The sequence below is a fragment of the Pseudopodoces humilis genome, chromosome 13 (assembly GCF_049639895.1).
Source record: "Pseudopodoces humilis isolate 2021_Gansu_Grassland_sample_001 chromosome 13, ASM4963989v1, whole genome shotgun sequence".
In the NCBI taxonomy this organism is placed as follows: Eukaryota; Metazoa; Chordata; class Aves; order Passeriformes; family Paridae; genus Pseudopodoces; species Pseudopodoces humilis.
The window spans coordinates 14,874,975-14,888,223 of NC_142212.1; the positions used below are offsets into that span (position 1 = coordinate 14,874,975).

Consider the following 13,249-nt stretch of genomic DNA (forward strand, 5'->3'; position numbering starts at 1 on the left):
TACTTCTTCTGGAAAGAGCCTCTAATGGGTACGGAGGCTCCGTAAGCAGGTTGCAGTTTCTGCTAGAGAAATAATTCTTATGCTCTACATACTGCAGAACTGTTTTATACAAAAAGAGGCGGAATGGGGGAGAGAGAGTGCAAAGGGAAAATACAAATGTAGGTGGTCAAAAAAAAAAAAAAAAAAAGATAATTAGCCCTGCTCCCATCTATCCTCTTAGGTATTTCTCAAGAAGAATGACACTACTCTGGGATTTTGTGGTGTTTTTCAGGGTTTTTTCTTAGGATGTTGCTTTGTTTAGTTTTACAGGGGGAAAAAAAGTGTTTTCTAAGGATATTAACTGCTAAGCAGAGAGCTGTGTGTGTGCCATACACATGAAAACAACTTTCATTTATAGCACTGCGCATCGCTATTTTATACAGAAGTTATTTCTGGTCTGTTTTAACTGGTTAAACTCTTTAGGATGGATGTAACGAAGAGGATGAAGGGGATATATAGATGTTGGTAGTGTGGGTTTTATTTCCCCTGGACAAGAACAAAGCACAGATGGTACCATCCCTCCTCCAATTACAGAGAAATGTATGATTATATCTTCAAATTTTGTTCCTCTTCAGTTCCTCTAGCAACAGCAAAGCTGGAGTTCCCACCAGTCCACGGAGAGCTGTTCCTCAACAGAAAAACAAGCTTCTCTAAAGTATTTCAGGTTTTCTTACATCAAAATCATTAGTCATTTTTCAAACCAGCCATGGTTCTTGGTACTAACATTAGTGAATAATTACTCTCTACCAAAACAGTGTGCTCTCTTAGAGGATCCCTGTAAATATAAATGAGCACAAAAAAAGAGCAAATATGAATTTGTAAGTATGGCTCTGCATGTGTGGGGTTTATGGGAAATGCAGCCATTGCGGCTGAACTTTTCTTCTTTCACCACAGGAGGCAGATTAAGCCTGAGTCGATATTCGAAAAAAATAGCAGAACTCTTCCTTCAGATTCACACAAGGACAAACAGCTGGGGAAATAACCCAGCTCATGATGAAAATCTTTAGAAGAATGCTCCCAGCTTCCAGGTGAGATGGAAAATGAGAGAAAATGGAAATGCTATCTTCCCTCATGTTTGCTGTATGCAGTCAGCCCTACTTCTCTAAGCAGTTATTTCTGAAGACATGGCATGTGGGCCTGGGTGTGGGAGCAGACACACTATTAGGGGGGACTGGTAAAAATAATCATCAAACCTCATGTTTCATCCTCAAAATCGGAAATAGAAAATATTTACACTGTGACTCATAAATCCAAATATGTTCCATTAACAACCGACAGTGAACAGCCCAGCAAGAGTTTTACAACACTCAGACTTGACATTATTCGTTCAAATTAAATCTATCCATGTTTATGAAAAAACATACATTTTAAAAATAGGCTTTAACAGTGTTTTGTGAGCCACTTGTAAGCCTAAGGAAGGGGCTAACTTCATAGCCAGTGTAATTTGTACTGAATATCCAATCAGCTCTAATTATTAACAGCATGTTACATGTGCATACACAAGCATCTGCCATCCCAGAGGATCCCAAAACGTTTTCTCAAGTCAGCACAGCAGTTAGGGCAGGACTCCCTGGGGTGCTGAGCTCAGGTGAAGCTCTGCAAAACTTCTGAGGATTCTGACCCCAACAGGACATCTCAGTCCCCCAGACAATTTCCAGAACAAGACTGCAGGAAACTCTCTACTTTTCTGTGGAAATGCCAGCTCTGAAGCAGCCAGCGTGGCAGGAATGGCACTTTCCCATGACCAATTCCTATGGGAATTGGGCCTCTACCCCTCACCCTCTTCTCAATCACATTTGGATCCTGCCTACAGCACCTGAATTAATAGCTAATAACAGCCCATTCACTGCACAGATGCACATACCATTAACTGAATCCCTTGTCATCACTTTTCACTAACCATTATTTTATTCAGTCCCTTGGTGCTTAAAACTTACTTAACCACAGCTGAAGTTTCATGGCAGCATCTGCAGCCAAATCCATGACTTAATCCATGCACTCTAAAGCACCACTCAGGAGAGTACACAAAAATAACAATAATAAAACCCAAACAGAAGAGCTGTTTGGAATGAGTTGCTTTCTTTTCATCTCCTTATCTTTAAGTGTCGGCAGCTTACACATTTTAGCATCACACCCAGTAATTAGACTTTGGTAACAGCTTATCACAACAATAAGACAAGTTCTCATCATCATAACACTTCCTGCTCTGCCAATTCAAGCAGTGATCACAATCAATGAAAGCAATCTACAACAGCTTCCACCCTGTCCTGAATTAAAGCAACACTGTCAGTCAAGAGAACTTTCTTTTTAAGTTTTAGAAACCAAGTGGCACTGCAAAATTTGTCTTATATTTCAAATAACAAAGTGCTCTTATTAAGTATTCCCCTGGTGCACAGTAAGTTCATCTTAAATTGTTTATGTGACCTGGAATTTAAAATACAATTCACAAAATACACCAATTAGCTATCTTTTCCACAAAAAACTTGAATTCACACTATTGAATTCAATTCCATTTGGGTTGAAAGGACTCCATCCAGCCAAGATGCTGTTTCTGGAATAGGTAGAAATGCACAAGGAAAGAGGTACAATCAAACAGGTTCTAAAGTGGAATGGACACTAAAGCAGAGAGGGAAGAGGAGACCATGGAGGCTGCTGGGGCGGGGACAGGGAGCTGACATGGAGAGGTGCAAGAAGGCAGAGTAGCTGACTGCAAGGTCAAACATGAATTTGAGCATTAATTCTAATGGTGCAACTACAGCAATTAAAGAATGTGGTCCCAAACCACATATCTGAATTACTTTGATCTGTAGGTGTTTGCTCTGAAGACCACTCTCCTTTCTGGTGGAAAGATGTCTGTGCCTGGGACTGGGAGTGCATTTGTGTCTCAGCAGAAGACCAAGAAGAGTTCATGCAGTTCTGAATTTACTGATGCCTACTTGTGAAGCCTAATTTTGCAATTATAAAAATCCCAAGAAACTCAAAAGCCCCTGTGCAGCACAGAGGGCCCTGTGTCCATGAGAAGTGCATCTGATCTTCAAAGCAACCACTCTGTGCTAACAAGGACTCCATTAACAGCTCATGTTTTAAAAAGCACTTCATAGCTTTCTCTCATGGTGCAAATGGGTATTTTGGGAAAGACACTTGGAGATAAGCAGCAAAATTAAGCAAGGCCTTGACACAAAGACTTGAAATGTGATTATTAATGTAATTGTTTTATTTTCTGAGACTCAGCTCCTCTTCTCTGCACTGTACAAGAACCAAAACAATTGACCCTTAATTTTAGCAGAAGAGCTTCTGTTCATCTAATCCAACAAGAGTGCTCGTGTCTGATGAGCACAGGATGAATTGGTTCCTGGGAGCAGAGCTCCTGCCATGGTGTTTTGTCTGTTCTCTTCCCAGATCACATTCTGCTACAGATTTCCACATTTAGATGACAGATCTGGCTGCTGTCTGTGGGATTCACCTAGCTGCAACTGCACATTGATTAGCAATTGCCTTGAGGAAATTCAGAGTATCCAGGCAACCGAGAGGAGGCTGCGGATACAGCATCTGGATCGGAAGGAAAACGGGCAATGAGGGAGAGCTCAGAGAAATTAACCTACAATATATCCATTTGCTTTAAATAGGAGATTCTCTCTCAATTTTTGTAGTTATTAATGATGAGGTTAACTGAAAATCAATTTGGGTTTCTTGTAAATAAGTCAAACTGTTACAAACTGCACATTTCAATTAGGTCTGAAATTTAGCATATACTCCAATTAGTGTCCCAAAGGCAGTGGCAACATGGGATAAAGTCACCCACAGAACAAATCACTCCTGCTTATTCTTGTTTTTGCTGTGCTATCACTAGGTGTTGCCACATGCTCTTGTTAGCACTCATGTACAAGGGTATCCAAGCGCATTTAAGGCATGGAAAAATCCTAAAACAAAGCAACGATACTAAAAGTAATAAATAAGCAATACAACCTTGTTAGCATGAAACAGGAGGGGGCTGAGGAGGCTCAGGGTGTTCCATGAGATCAGCTGTGTTATATCAACTGCTACATCCACAATCAAATAGATTAAAAAAAAAACATAGGGAACATAAATAAACATGTACTTGTGTACGGTATGTACAGAAAGCAGGAGAAGCAGCTGGAAACACCCTACCTAGCATAGGGCTGTAGGAATAAAGAAAATACCCTGTCAAGCCACTGCAATATGAAACTTTTCTTGCAGGCAGTTGAATATTTATATATATAGTCCCACCATGAAGATGTGTCCCATTAGCACCTTCCCTCTCTGGAAGGCAGAGAGCTCTGCAGGCAGGGAAATGCTGCAGTCTGTGGAGGCCAGGCTGCTTCTGCAGAGGACCTGGGGGACACCAGCAAGAAGCAGCCACTTCTGGAGAGCCCCAAGAACACCCTGCACCAAAAAAAACCAATGCCAAAATGTGCCTGGACTGCTAGGAACAGCCTTCAACACACCAAATTATGGTTACAAAGTAAACCATGGCTGAAACAACATGAACTCTAACTTAAAAATAAAGCAACTAATTCACCATATCTCTTTTCTTGCCAGAGGTGTTTGGGAACCTTTTCCCTGAGGTTTGTGTCTTAAAACACATGACTGCTAATGAACCATTTCTGACACAGCTCACACTGAGAAACTTGTTACTGGAAGTGCAAAGAGAGGGAGAAACCAGTCCAGAATGCCACAGGAAATTCAAAGCTACTCTAAACCCCTATGATATTAAAATATTTGCTTTTAGAGAACAAGAGTTACTCGGGTACCACTTCAGCTGTTTGCATAATGAAGCATTGCTATCATTCTGAGTACAGCAGCACTCAAGCTTAGCTAGCACTGATAATTGCACATAAACACAACAAGGTGTTGCCTTTTTTCTCTACTAGTGGTTTAAAAAATAACAAGATAAAAACCAAGCAAAGTATTAAGAGCCAAAACCAGGAGAGGATTCTGCAGTGCACAGATATTAGAATGTGGATATTCAATGTGACACATTATAATGGTGCTAAAGAAACCATTATGATTTATTGAGCCAGTCTCTAGTCTGGAGACAAAAATCAGCAGGTCTGATCTTACTAAGCAGAACACGTTCACCTGCATGGGCATCCCCAGCATCTACCACCTATCCTCCCCCAACCCTTCCCTTGTGTTCTGCCTGCCACAGGCTCCCATTTCCAGGTGGGACCGAGCTGGTGACAGACACAGGCTGTAAAGGCACCAGCAAAAAAAATCCACTCATTTTGCTAAAGCTGCTGGGGCAGCGTGGCTGCTACAGAGAAACCCAAGGAGAGCCAGCACATCAGATAAATTAGGCTAAAGGTGTCTTGATTGGAAGCATGTTGCTGAATACACCTCTCTACTTGGGCTGAAATTCAAACTGCACTATTAATGTAATTTATTGCAATCATTAAGTACCACAATCAGAGACCCTGTCTACAGTAGCTAGTTTTATATACTTTGAAAGTGTTAGCAAGTCACCCCATTACATCTTAGTCACGAGATTAATGCAGATTACTTATTACTTCTCTTGGCAATCACATAACACTTGTCCTGAGAATGAAAGATGATGCCTTGACAATAATACTCTATAATGTAATAACCCTTCACATGTTATAAAGTGCAGCACTTTTTCTTTTGAGGATCACTAAGTGCTGGGCAGGCATTCATTCACACAGCCTCACCAGACCCTGGTGATACAGCCATCTCCACTCAAAATTCAGCCACCAGGCCCATGTCCCCATGTGCCTCTGCACAGCTCCCATCTGCAGGGCTGCCTGAATTCAGCACAGCCCTCCAGAACACTGTGGCTTCCACTCTCCCCCTCCTGTTTGAAACAGCAGATAGCTGCAGGCACAGGGTATCTGCTGAAATATTAATGAAGAGAGAAGTAAGTGTTGTTTTAATATTCTCCAGGCCAGTAACCTGACGTATGGAGCAGTTACCTGATCTGCCCAAGGCCACTCAGCAGCTGGGGAAAAACAGGAATAAAATCTGGAAGTGGTGGCTGTGCTCAAAACAGCCCTCCCTTGGGGTGCCTGTGAGAGCCCGCAATTCAAATGCAGAAGTAATTGCTAAATAATTAGTAACCTACACAATTACTTCCATGCATCCATCAGTATTTTCTGCCCTGAAGGAGCAGTCAATAAATGCCTGAGACTACAATTACAGTGATTTCCTATCCACCAGAAGACCTAGACGATGTGCAGCCTAAAAAGAATTTTCCTTCCTAATGAGTATTGTCAATGGGAATTTCTAACTGGCTTGAATGTGTTGTGTGCAGCACACACGTGGGGCAAAATCACCAATACTGGGGCAGCATCGCAGCTTTGGGCAGATCTTCCAGCTCCAGTTGCTGGATTCACGTGATCAACGTGTAGCTTTCATCAGGGGAGGAAAGATGTTTCTGGGCTTTATGGTCAAACCCAAACTGAAAACCTGCCAATGCCCCCTCCTACCTGATTACATTTTTTGAAGCCTTTTGGGCACAGAACACACCAGGGAGATGAGAGGTGACCAGAACAGCAGCTGATGTGCCTGCTCTGCCTTCACTGGGATGTGAATCAAAAGCTGCCCACAGGAAACTATTTGCAGTGCCCCAGAAGAAATAATAATGGCATTACAAAGCCCTGGAGGTCGGCAACACCTCTCCTCTCCTGTTCAGCTTGCACTTTCTCTTTTAGCAATTAGAGCACTTTCAAAACCCAATTTTCTTTGAAAACCTGATACACTCTCCTACTTTTTTTACAGGTTCCAACTCTTCTCTTCTGCTTGTTCTTTATTCTTTCCAAATCAATAGTATCTGTATCAGCATCAAAGTCCTGTGTTTTACCCCTCTTCTGATGGCTCCCTGTTTTCTAATCTTTCTCCCCAGAACTTCTCTTCAGTAACTGTTATTAAATGCTTCTTATTTTATTAAATGTTACCTCTTCTTCTGCAAGATCTTTCCCAGTGACAGTATCCAGGTAACTTTATGTCCATCTTCTCCACCACCATAAACTGATGCTTACAAACAAAGGCCAGAAGGGTTCTTGGGACCACAGTGAACCCAAACCACCAGCCTGCTTGAGCCACATGAGCTTGTGGCTGGCTAGCACACAAAAACTTCCCCATTCCTCATCCCTACTGTCTATTTCATAGCGTTCCTCTTCCTTCATCTCTAAATCACTTGAGAGCATTAAATCACAAGCAACCCTATCTCTTCAATTGTTCTGATTTCTACTCAGCAAAGCAGGTAGAACTACAACATTATTTCCTTTTGTTGGGTTTTACTTCTCTGGTTTAGAATAAGCCATCACTGATCAGAAATACAGTCAAATTAATCATGGTGGAGCACTTATTGAAAATAAAAAAAGTGTCAGCAAAATGCAGAGAAAAACAAGTGATAATTAAAATATCTAAGACTGTAAAACTGGATAATAACAGAGACTTGGCCATTAAAAGTGCAACTTGCTTTGTGGTTTGGATTTTTGGCAGAATTTTTTTTATAGACAAAATTGCTTGCAACTGCAGCATCAAGTCTGAATCACCCCATCTTCCAAGATCTAATCAAGATCGACACTGTCTTGATCGATACAGCCATAAAATAAGATTTCCAAAAAAAAAGTACAACAAAGCCATTAAAGAAATCTCAGAAGGCAGCGAAATAATTTCTATAAGCCATAAGTGAAAAATGAACTCTATTTATTTCACATTACAATCAAATAGTAATGTGTCTTGGTGCATATGTGCACACATGCATCATCATTATTTGCTTTATTCTTATTGATTTTTCCTTCCATGGGCCAGCACTCCAGAACCACAATGCACCAGCAGCACTGATGTCAACGGGGAAAGAAGATTCTCAGCACTTCTGATAAATTATTCCTTTAAAGTTCAGGCACTTCTATCACCCACAGAAATGAAACACACATTAGACTTATGAGAAATCAACCTCATCTTCAGCAACTGAAAAGAGCAAACCATGAAACCTAAACAGTTTAGCTGCTGCTGCATATAATCACATAAGCAATGAAACAACCGTGTTATAACTGTCCCAGATGGATACAGCATTTCCTGAGAACTAATTCCCAGCATGTCCCAGGAGCCAGCTTACAGACAGTTACCCATTTTGTCTTTCCAAGTGGAAAGGTCACTAGAACAAATAGATCAGGAAGCAATGGAGAGGCCTTTCAGCTGATCTATTTCAAGCACCATGACAAAGAAAACTAATTCGGTGTTATAATTAGAAACACAGAGAGGAAAAAGCTCATTTTGGAGAAGAGCTGCTGCTGGAACGTTAGCATTGGTGCTGATGGAGCTAATCAGCTCAGAGAAGTGGAAGAGTGAAACCAAATTATACATTTAGCATCTTCATGCAAACCAGGTTTGACACTGCAATTGTCTGGGAATAAGCACATGGTTTAAAGGTGCTCTTAAAAAGGAGTATTTAAAGAAGTAGACAAAACAGTACTTCAGGACTCTTTCTTCAGACCCTGAACTCCAAAACTACATGTCACAATTTTTTCTGTTCATGTTTGATGACTACTTTTCAAAGACTTTTGGCTAGTTGTGTGTAGTTTGTATTTCTAAATGTATTCCGTATTTCTTATTATAAAGAATAATTAGAATAAGGCTGCAAGAATAAGGCTTTTTCAGTCTCTCATACTTACAGAAAGAACCATTAAACCTCTTTCAAATGGAAATATAAAATGACTGAGCTGAAGTACACTGGAAGGACTTTCAAACCTGTAAAGTATTTCTTTTCATTGTCTTGTCAAGAAGTACATTCGAATGTTCTCCTGAGGAAAAAAACCCCAACCCACTCCAAAAGGAGTTTTCAATTTAAAGGAGCTATAGACTGCAGATTTAATTACACAAATCCTATTGTGCACCTAAAAATGGCCAATTTGCCTTGCATTTCTCTGGAGCTTTTTCCTGCTCTCACCCTGGTGACATTTCAGTGCCCCTTGGCTGTCTCAGTGCCGTTGTTTGCAAAGCTGTGCTGTAAAAAGGATCAACACTATGAGCCAAGGACCCAAATCAGAAGCAATTATCCAAGAATAAGGGGGAAAAAAAAAAGTGCATCACATAGCTGCATAGTGACACACGACCTGGAGATGAAGGAAGTGTTTTTAGGGAAGATGGAGGGAAAGACCGGGAGGAAAGAAAAATTGAACACGGAGATGAGCCCTAGTGGATACAAAGAATAAATGCATACTGCCCCAGTATTCTGTTATGGGACTGCAGATTGGATTTTCCTGGCCTACTGATGTTGATCTTTTCAGGCAGTGAACTTGAAGGCAAAAGATAAAAGCATGGCAAAACTGGAATTCCCTCTCTCAGGTTACAGAGGAAAGGGAAGTAAAGCACTGGGATGGAAAGCAAGGTCCTAACTTGAGCGAGGGTGATGCAAATGGGGTGTCCCACCATGGGTATTTGAAGTGCTTTTTCACTGCCCATGCCTCCATACCTTCATAAGTTCCTACTTCCAGAAGGGTCCCACTTCGCTCCAAGTCCAGAAACTCCTCCACAGTCAGAAAGTTATAGTCCACACCAGGCACTTCTCCTTCTCTTGGAGGGCGGGTTGTGCCTGAAAGGAAAATTAGAATACATTAGAGTTGTTTTCTTATCAAGAGTTAAAAGGGACAGTAACAAATTTTCACAAAGATACAACAGTATCAAGAATCTGTAAAACACAGTTCTGTGAACTACAAGGGTCAAAAGAAGTTTGAAGTTAAGAGCCCATGTGAAAACAAGACATAGATTTCAGGCTGAACTGGTGGCACCAATTAGAACAAAACAACTGGGGGAAGTTTCTTGTATTCTCAGAAAGACTCTGGCAAAGAAATCTCTTCTGTGTGTCCAGAAACACAGCTAGAAAAGTTTGGTACCTAGGAATATGCCAGCAATCACTTTTCTGCTGCTAGCATTGTCTCTTATACTTCACTAAAACTGCAATGTGTATTAACAGATAAAGCAACTATTTTCGAGGTTCCATTATTTCTGTATCACTCTCTCACCAAATGTTCTCTCCCATCATAAACATAATTCCTCCCTTGTTTCTTCTTACTGTTTTATCTCTTTTTATGCTATTATTTTTCATTCAGCAGCAAAAAGTACCATGAGACAATTTGATGCTCCATTCACACATGCCCACTGAAGAGACAACCTGACAACTCTTCTCACAGAAGTTCACCTACATGCTCATTCCTGTTCAGGAATACTTTTTGAGTTTTAAGTCACACCAAATCTCTCCCTCCAGCACTTGACAATTTTTGCAGCACCCATGGAGAACTGGCTCTGATCACTGCAACTATGTCAGCTCTGAAACTCTTGTCCCTTCTGGCCAATTTACAGCACTCTGAAGCACAGTGTAAGATGAGTAATTTCATTACTTTTTTCCTAAGATGACTTGGGATGCTGCATTTTAGGTCACTGAGCACAGCTTCATTGATAAGGATCAATTTCTGCTCAATAGCCTTTATTTTCCATGACTCTGGAAGCTGGGAGGTGACTGGATTCTGTACATTTGAGATTAAATATAAATGACAGATTTACAGATGGTACAGGAAACTGAATTTTGGAAGAAAGACCGGAGTTAGAGAGTTGGAGGTGTCTGAATGCTGTAACTGAAACAGTCTGCTGGCTTGGGAATAACTTCAGAGATGTGGAAACCACACCTAACATTTAACAAAGCATAATTCCTCACTTCTGAGGGACTATTCTGGCCCCTGGGCAGTGTCTTCTCAGTTCATACAATTTCTTAAACCCTCTATAAAAGGACAGAAGAAAGAATAAAGAAGCTGAGCTTCTGAAAACTAATTGGGAAGATTCCAGTTCTCAGAAGTTGAAAGAGCATAAATTTACCATGCCTGCATCTGGCAAATGTTTTCCTCAAGTGCCAGGAAAGCGGAAAGTCTGCTTATCTCCTATTCATCTGAGAGACTGTTCAAGAGGTCAGTCTTGACAGAGTGACACCCTTGAAAGACTATCACTAGATTAATTTCCTTGATTGACATCCACTTTCTCTAACATCCTCCATTTCTTGTTTCAAAATAGAAACTCTCTTTTTTTATTATTTACCATCAGCCTTCAAAGAGTCTATAAATTCCTGTGCTTTTTTCCATCATTCCTCCTCTTGGAGCTGTATGAATGGGTAAAGGAGGGAGAAAAAGTAAGAAAGGGGATGGAAACAGTGATGGATATCTTTACCTTGCTAGAAGAATTAATCTTTCCTATTTGTTGAGGACTCAGTCTTGCATTCTTTGTATTTCTGAATCCTTATACTAAGGCTACAACAGTTTTTACTGGGTAGATTGTAACAGAAGCCAATTTTCTTTCACAGATCTAGGCCAGAGAAATGCTGGAGCTGCACCATGTGCCCCACTCCGCCCCAGTGCCAGTGTTTCCATCCCCAGGCAGGCAGAGAAGCTCACTCAGGTCCCTCCCTGGCACACCAGGAGCACGGAGCACACACCCAGCAGCTGGGATGATCACAGCCCAGATGCCACAATTCTCCCATGAGTGCTGACATTGTCACCAAGGCTATGAGAACCCTCCCTGGAGCATCGTGTCTGTGGCCACTGCCACACTCCCTGAAACCCGGCCACAAGTGGGAAGCGAGGAGGACCAAAAGCCACACCAATAACCATGAGCAATGGTATGCTGTAGCTGTCCCATGCCCAGAGCACAACGAAGTGAGAACTAGACTGTAGCACTGCTCATCAATCAGTCAAACGTCACCCCCAGCCATGTGGCATGTGAGCCAAATGACAAAGATCGGGACGTGTGTTTTCCCAATAACTACTAACACATTGATGAGACACAAAGATCAGGGAACTTCAGGATTGCTTTCACCTTATATTTTAAAGACTCTTCCTTATCTCTATCTTCCCACAGAGCATATTTATTAATCATTTTTTCCTTCCTTCTGAATTTTTATAGCAGTGAAATTGCAGTCAGCAGTTTACTAGTGCTGGCTGCCTATTTGACATGACAATTATATCTCTGCCATAATTCCTCTGAGCCATTTTAATGGATCTATTTGTTTCATCTCAGTGTTCTTAATTTCCTGAATGTGTTCAAGTCAAAAAAAACGCAGCTGTGCCTGCTATCAGAGCGACTGCCTGCAACACACGCAGGAAGCATTAGGAAAGTCACCGCGGAAAAGGAAAACATCGCATCACAGAGATAACATTTGTCACCTCAGCTGGTCCTCAGCAGCAGGCCCAGGGAAAATAAAAACTACACTGGCTGGGATATCTTATCTGGGCGAAGGCAAAAAACCCAACAACTTTCCATGTTGCTGTCTGGAGCAGAGATTGCTTGCAGATGCTCCGGCTGTTATCCTGCTCCACATCTGAGCAAGTGTTACAGAATGCAATTCAGGAAGGCAGGGGGAAGGGAAAACCCGCCTCCGTTTTTCTTGTAGCAGAATGACAGGCTGCCGGCTGGACACACGCCTGGCAGATGGCATTTCAAAGAGTTTTCATGAACCATCTGGGATGTGTACAATGATTACAAACCACACTTACAACAAAGCCAGAAGGGCTGCTTCACAAGGGGGGTGGGGGGAGAGGGCAGGCGGCAAGAAAGGGGGGAAGAAAGGAAAGCCAAGAGGCACAAACTCCATGACTTTTCCCAGGCACTGGACACAGGGAATACTCAGCACCTTCCATGCAGAGCCCTTTCACAGCCTGGAACAACTGCTCCAAGGCTGTGCAGCTTGTGTGTGCACAGGCCAGCACCATCACAGCCTGCAAGCCACCACTGGAGCTCTCTGCTGATAAACTCCAATTGTAATTAAGTCTCCCATCACTAGCATGGCTTAATTACGTACAAAAGCAAAGTGTGTGTATCCTCCTTCCCCCTTTAAATTGCATTTCAACATCCTTACTGCAGGATGGTCCTCAGTGAAGGGGATGACTACGTTTTATCAGAGCTAATAGCAGGTCAGACCACTGCTAATGGCAGAATTAATTGAGCACAATGAGAGCTGTATTTAGCCCAAACAAAAGATAAGATACTCCACTTGAGAAGATGAGCCAATCATATTTAAATACGTTTAGTTGCCTGTCTTGTTTGCATTGAAATATTAAGTGGCATGAAATCTTATTGCCTTTAGGTACCAATTTAGCTAATTAATTTGCGCTATGTCCATTGCATGACTACCTCAGAATTGCTAATGCTGCAACAAGAAGGAACTGGAGGGGAAACTGGGTGGCTA

General features: G+C 41.7%; 1 protein-coding gene across 20 annotated transcripts in view; it reads right to left on the reverse strand.

Annotated features, from left to right (window-relative positions):
- The window catches only part of MAGI1 (membrane associated guanylate kinase, WW and PDZ domain containing 1), a 329,499-nt gene that overhangs the window by 75,674 nt on the left and 240,576 nt on the right, over positions 1-13,249 (reverse strand). For all 20 annotated transcript variants that reach the window (XM_088061981.1, XM_088061980.1, XM_014251694.2 and 17 more), the window contains exon 3: positions 9,494-9,613. In XM_088061981.1, coding sequence (XP_087918107.1) covers positions 9,494-9,613 — 120 coding nt within the window. The remainder of the gene's footprint in view (positions 1-9,493; positions 9,614-13,249) is intronic.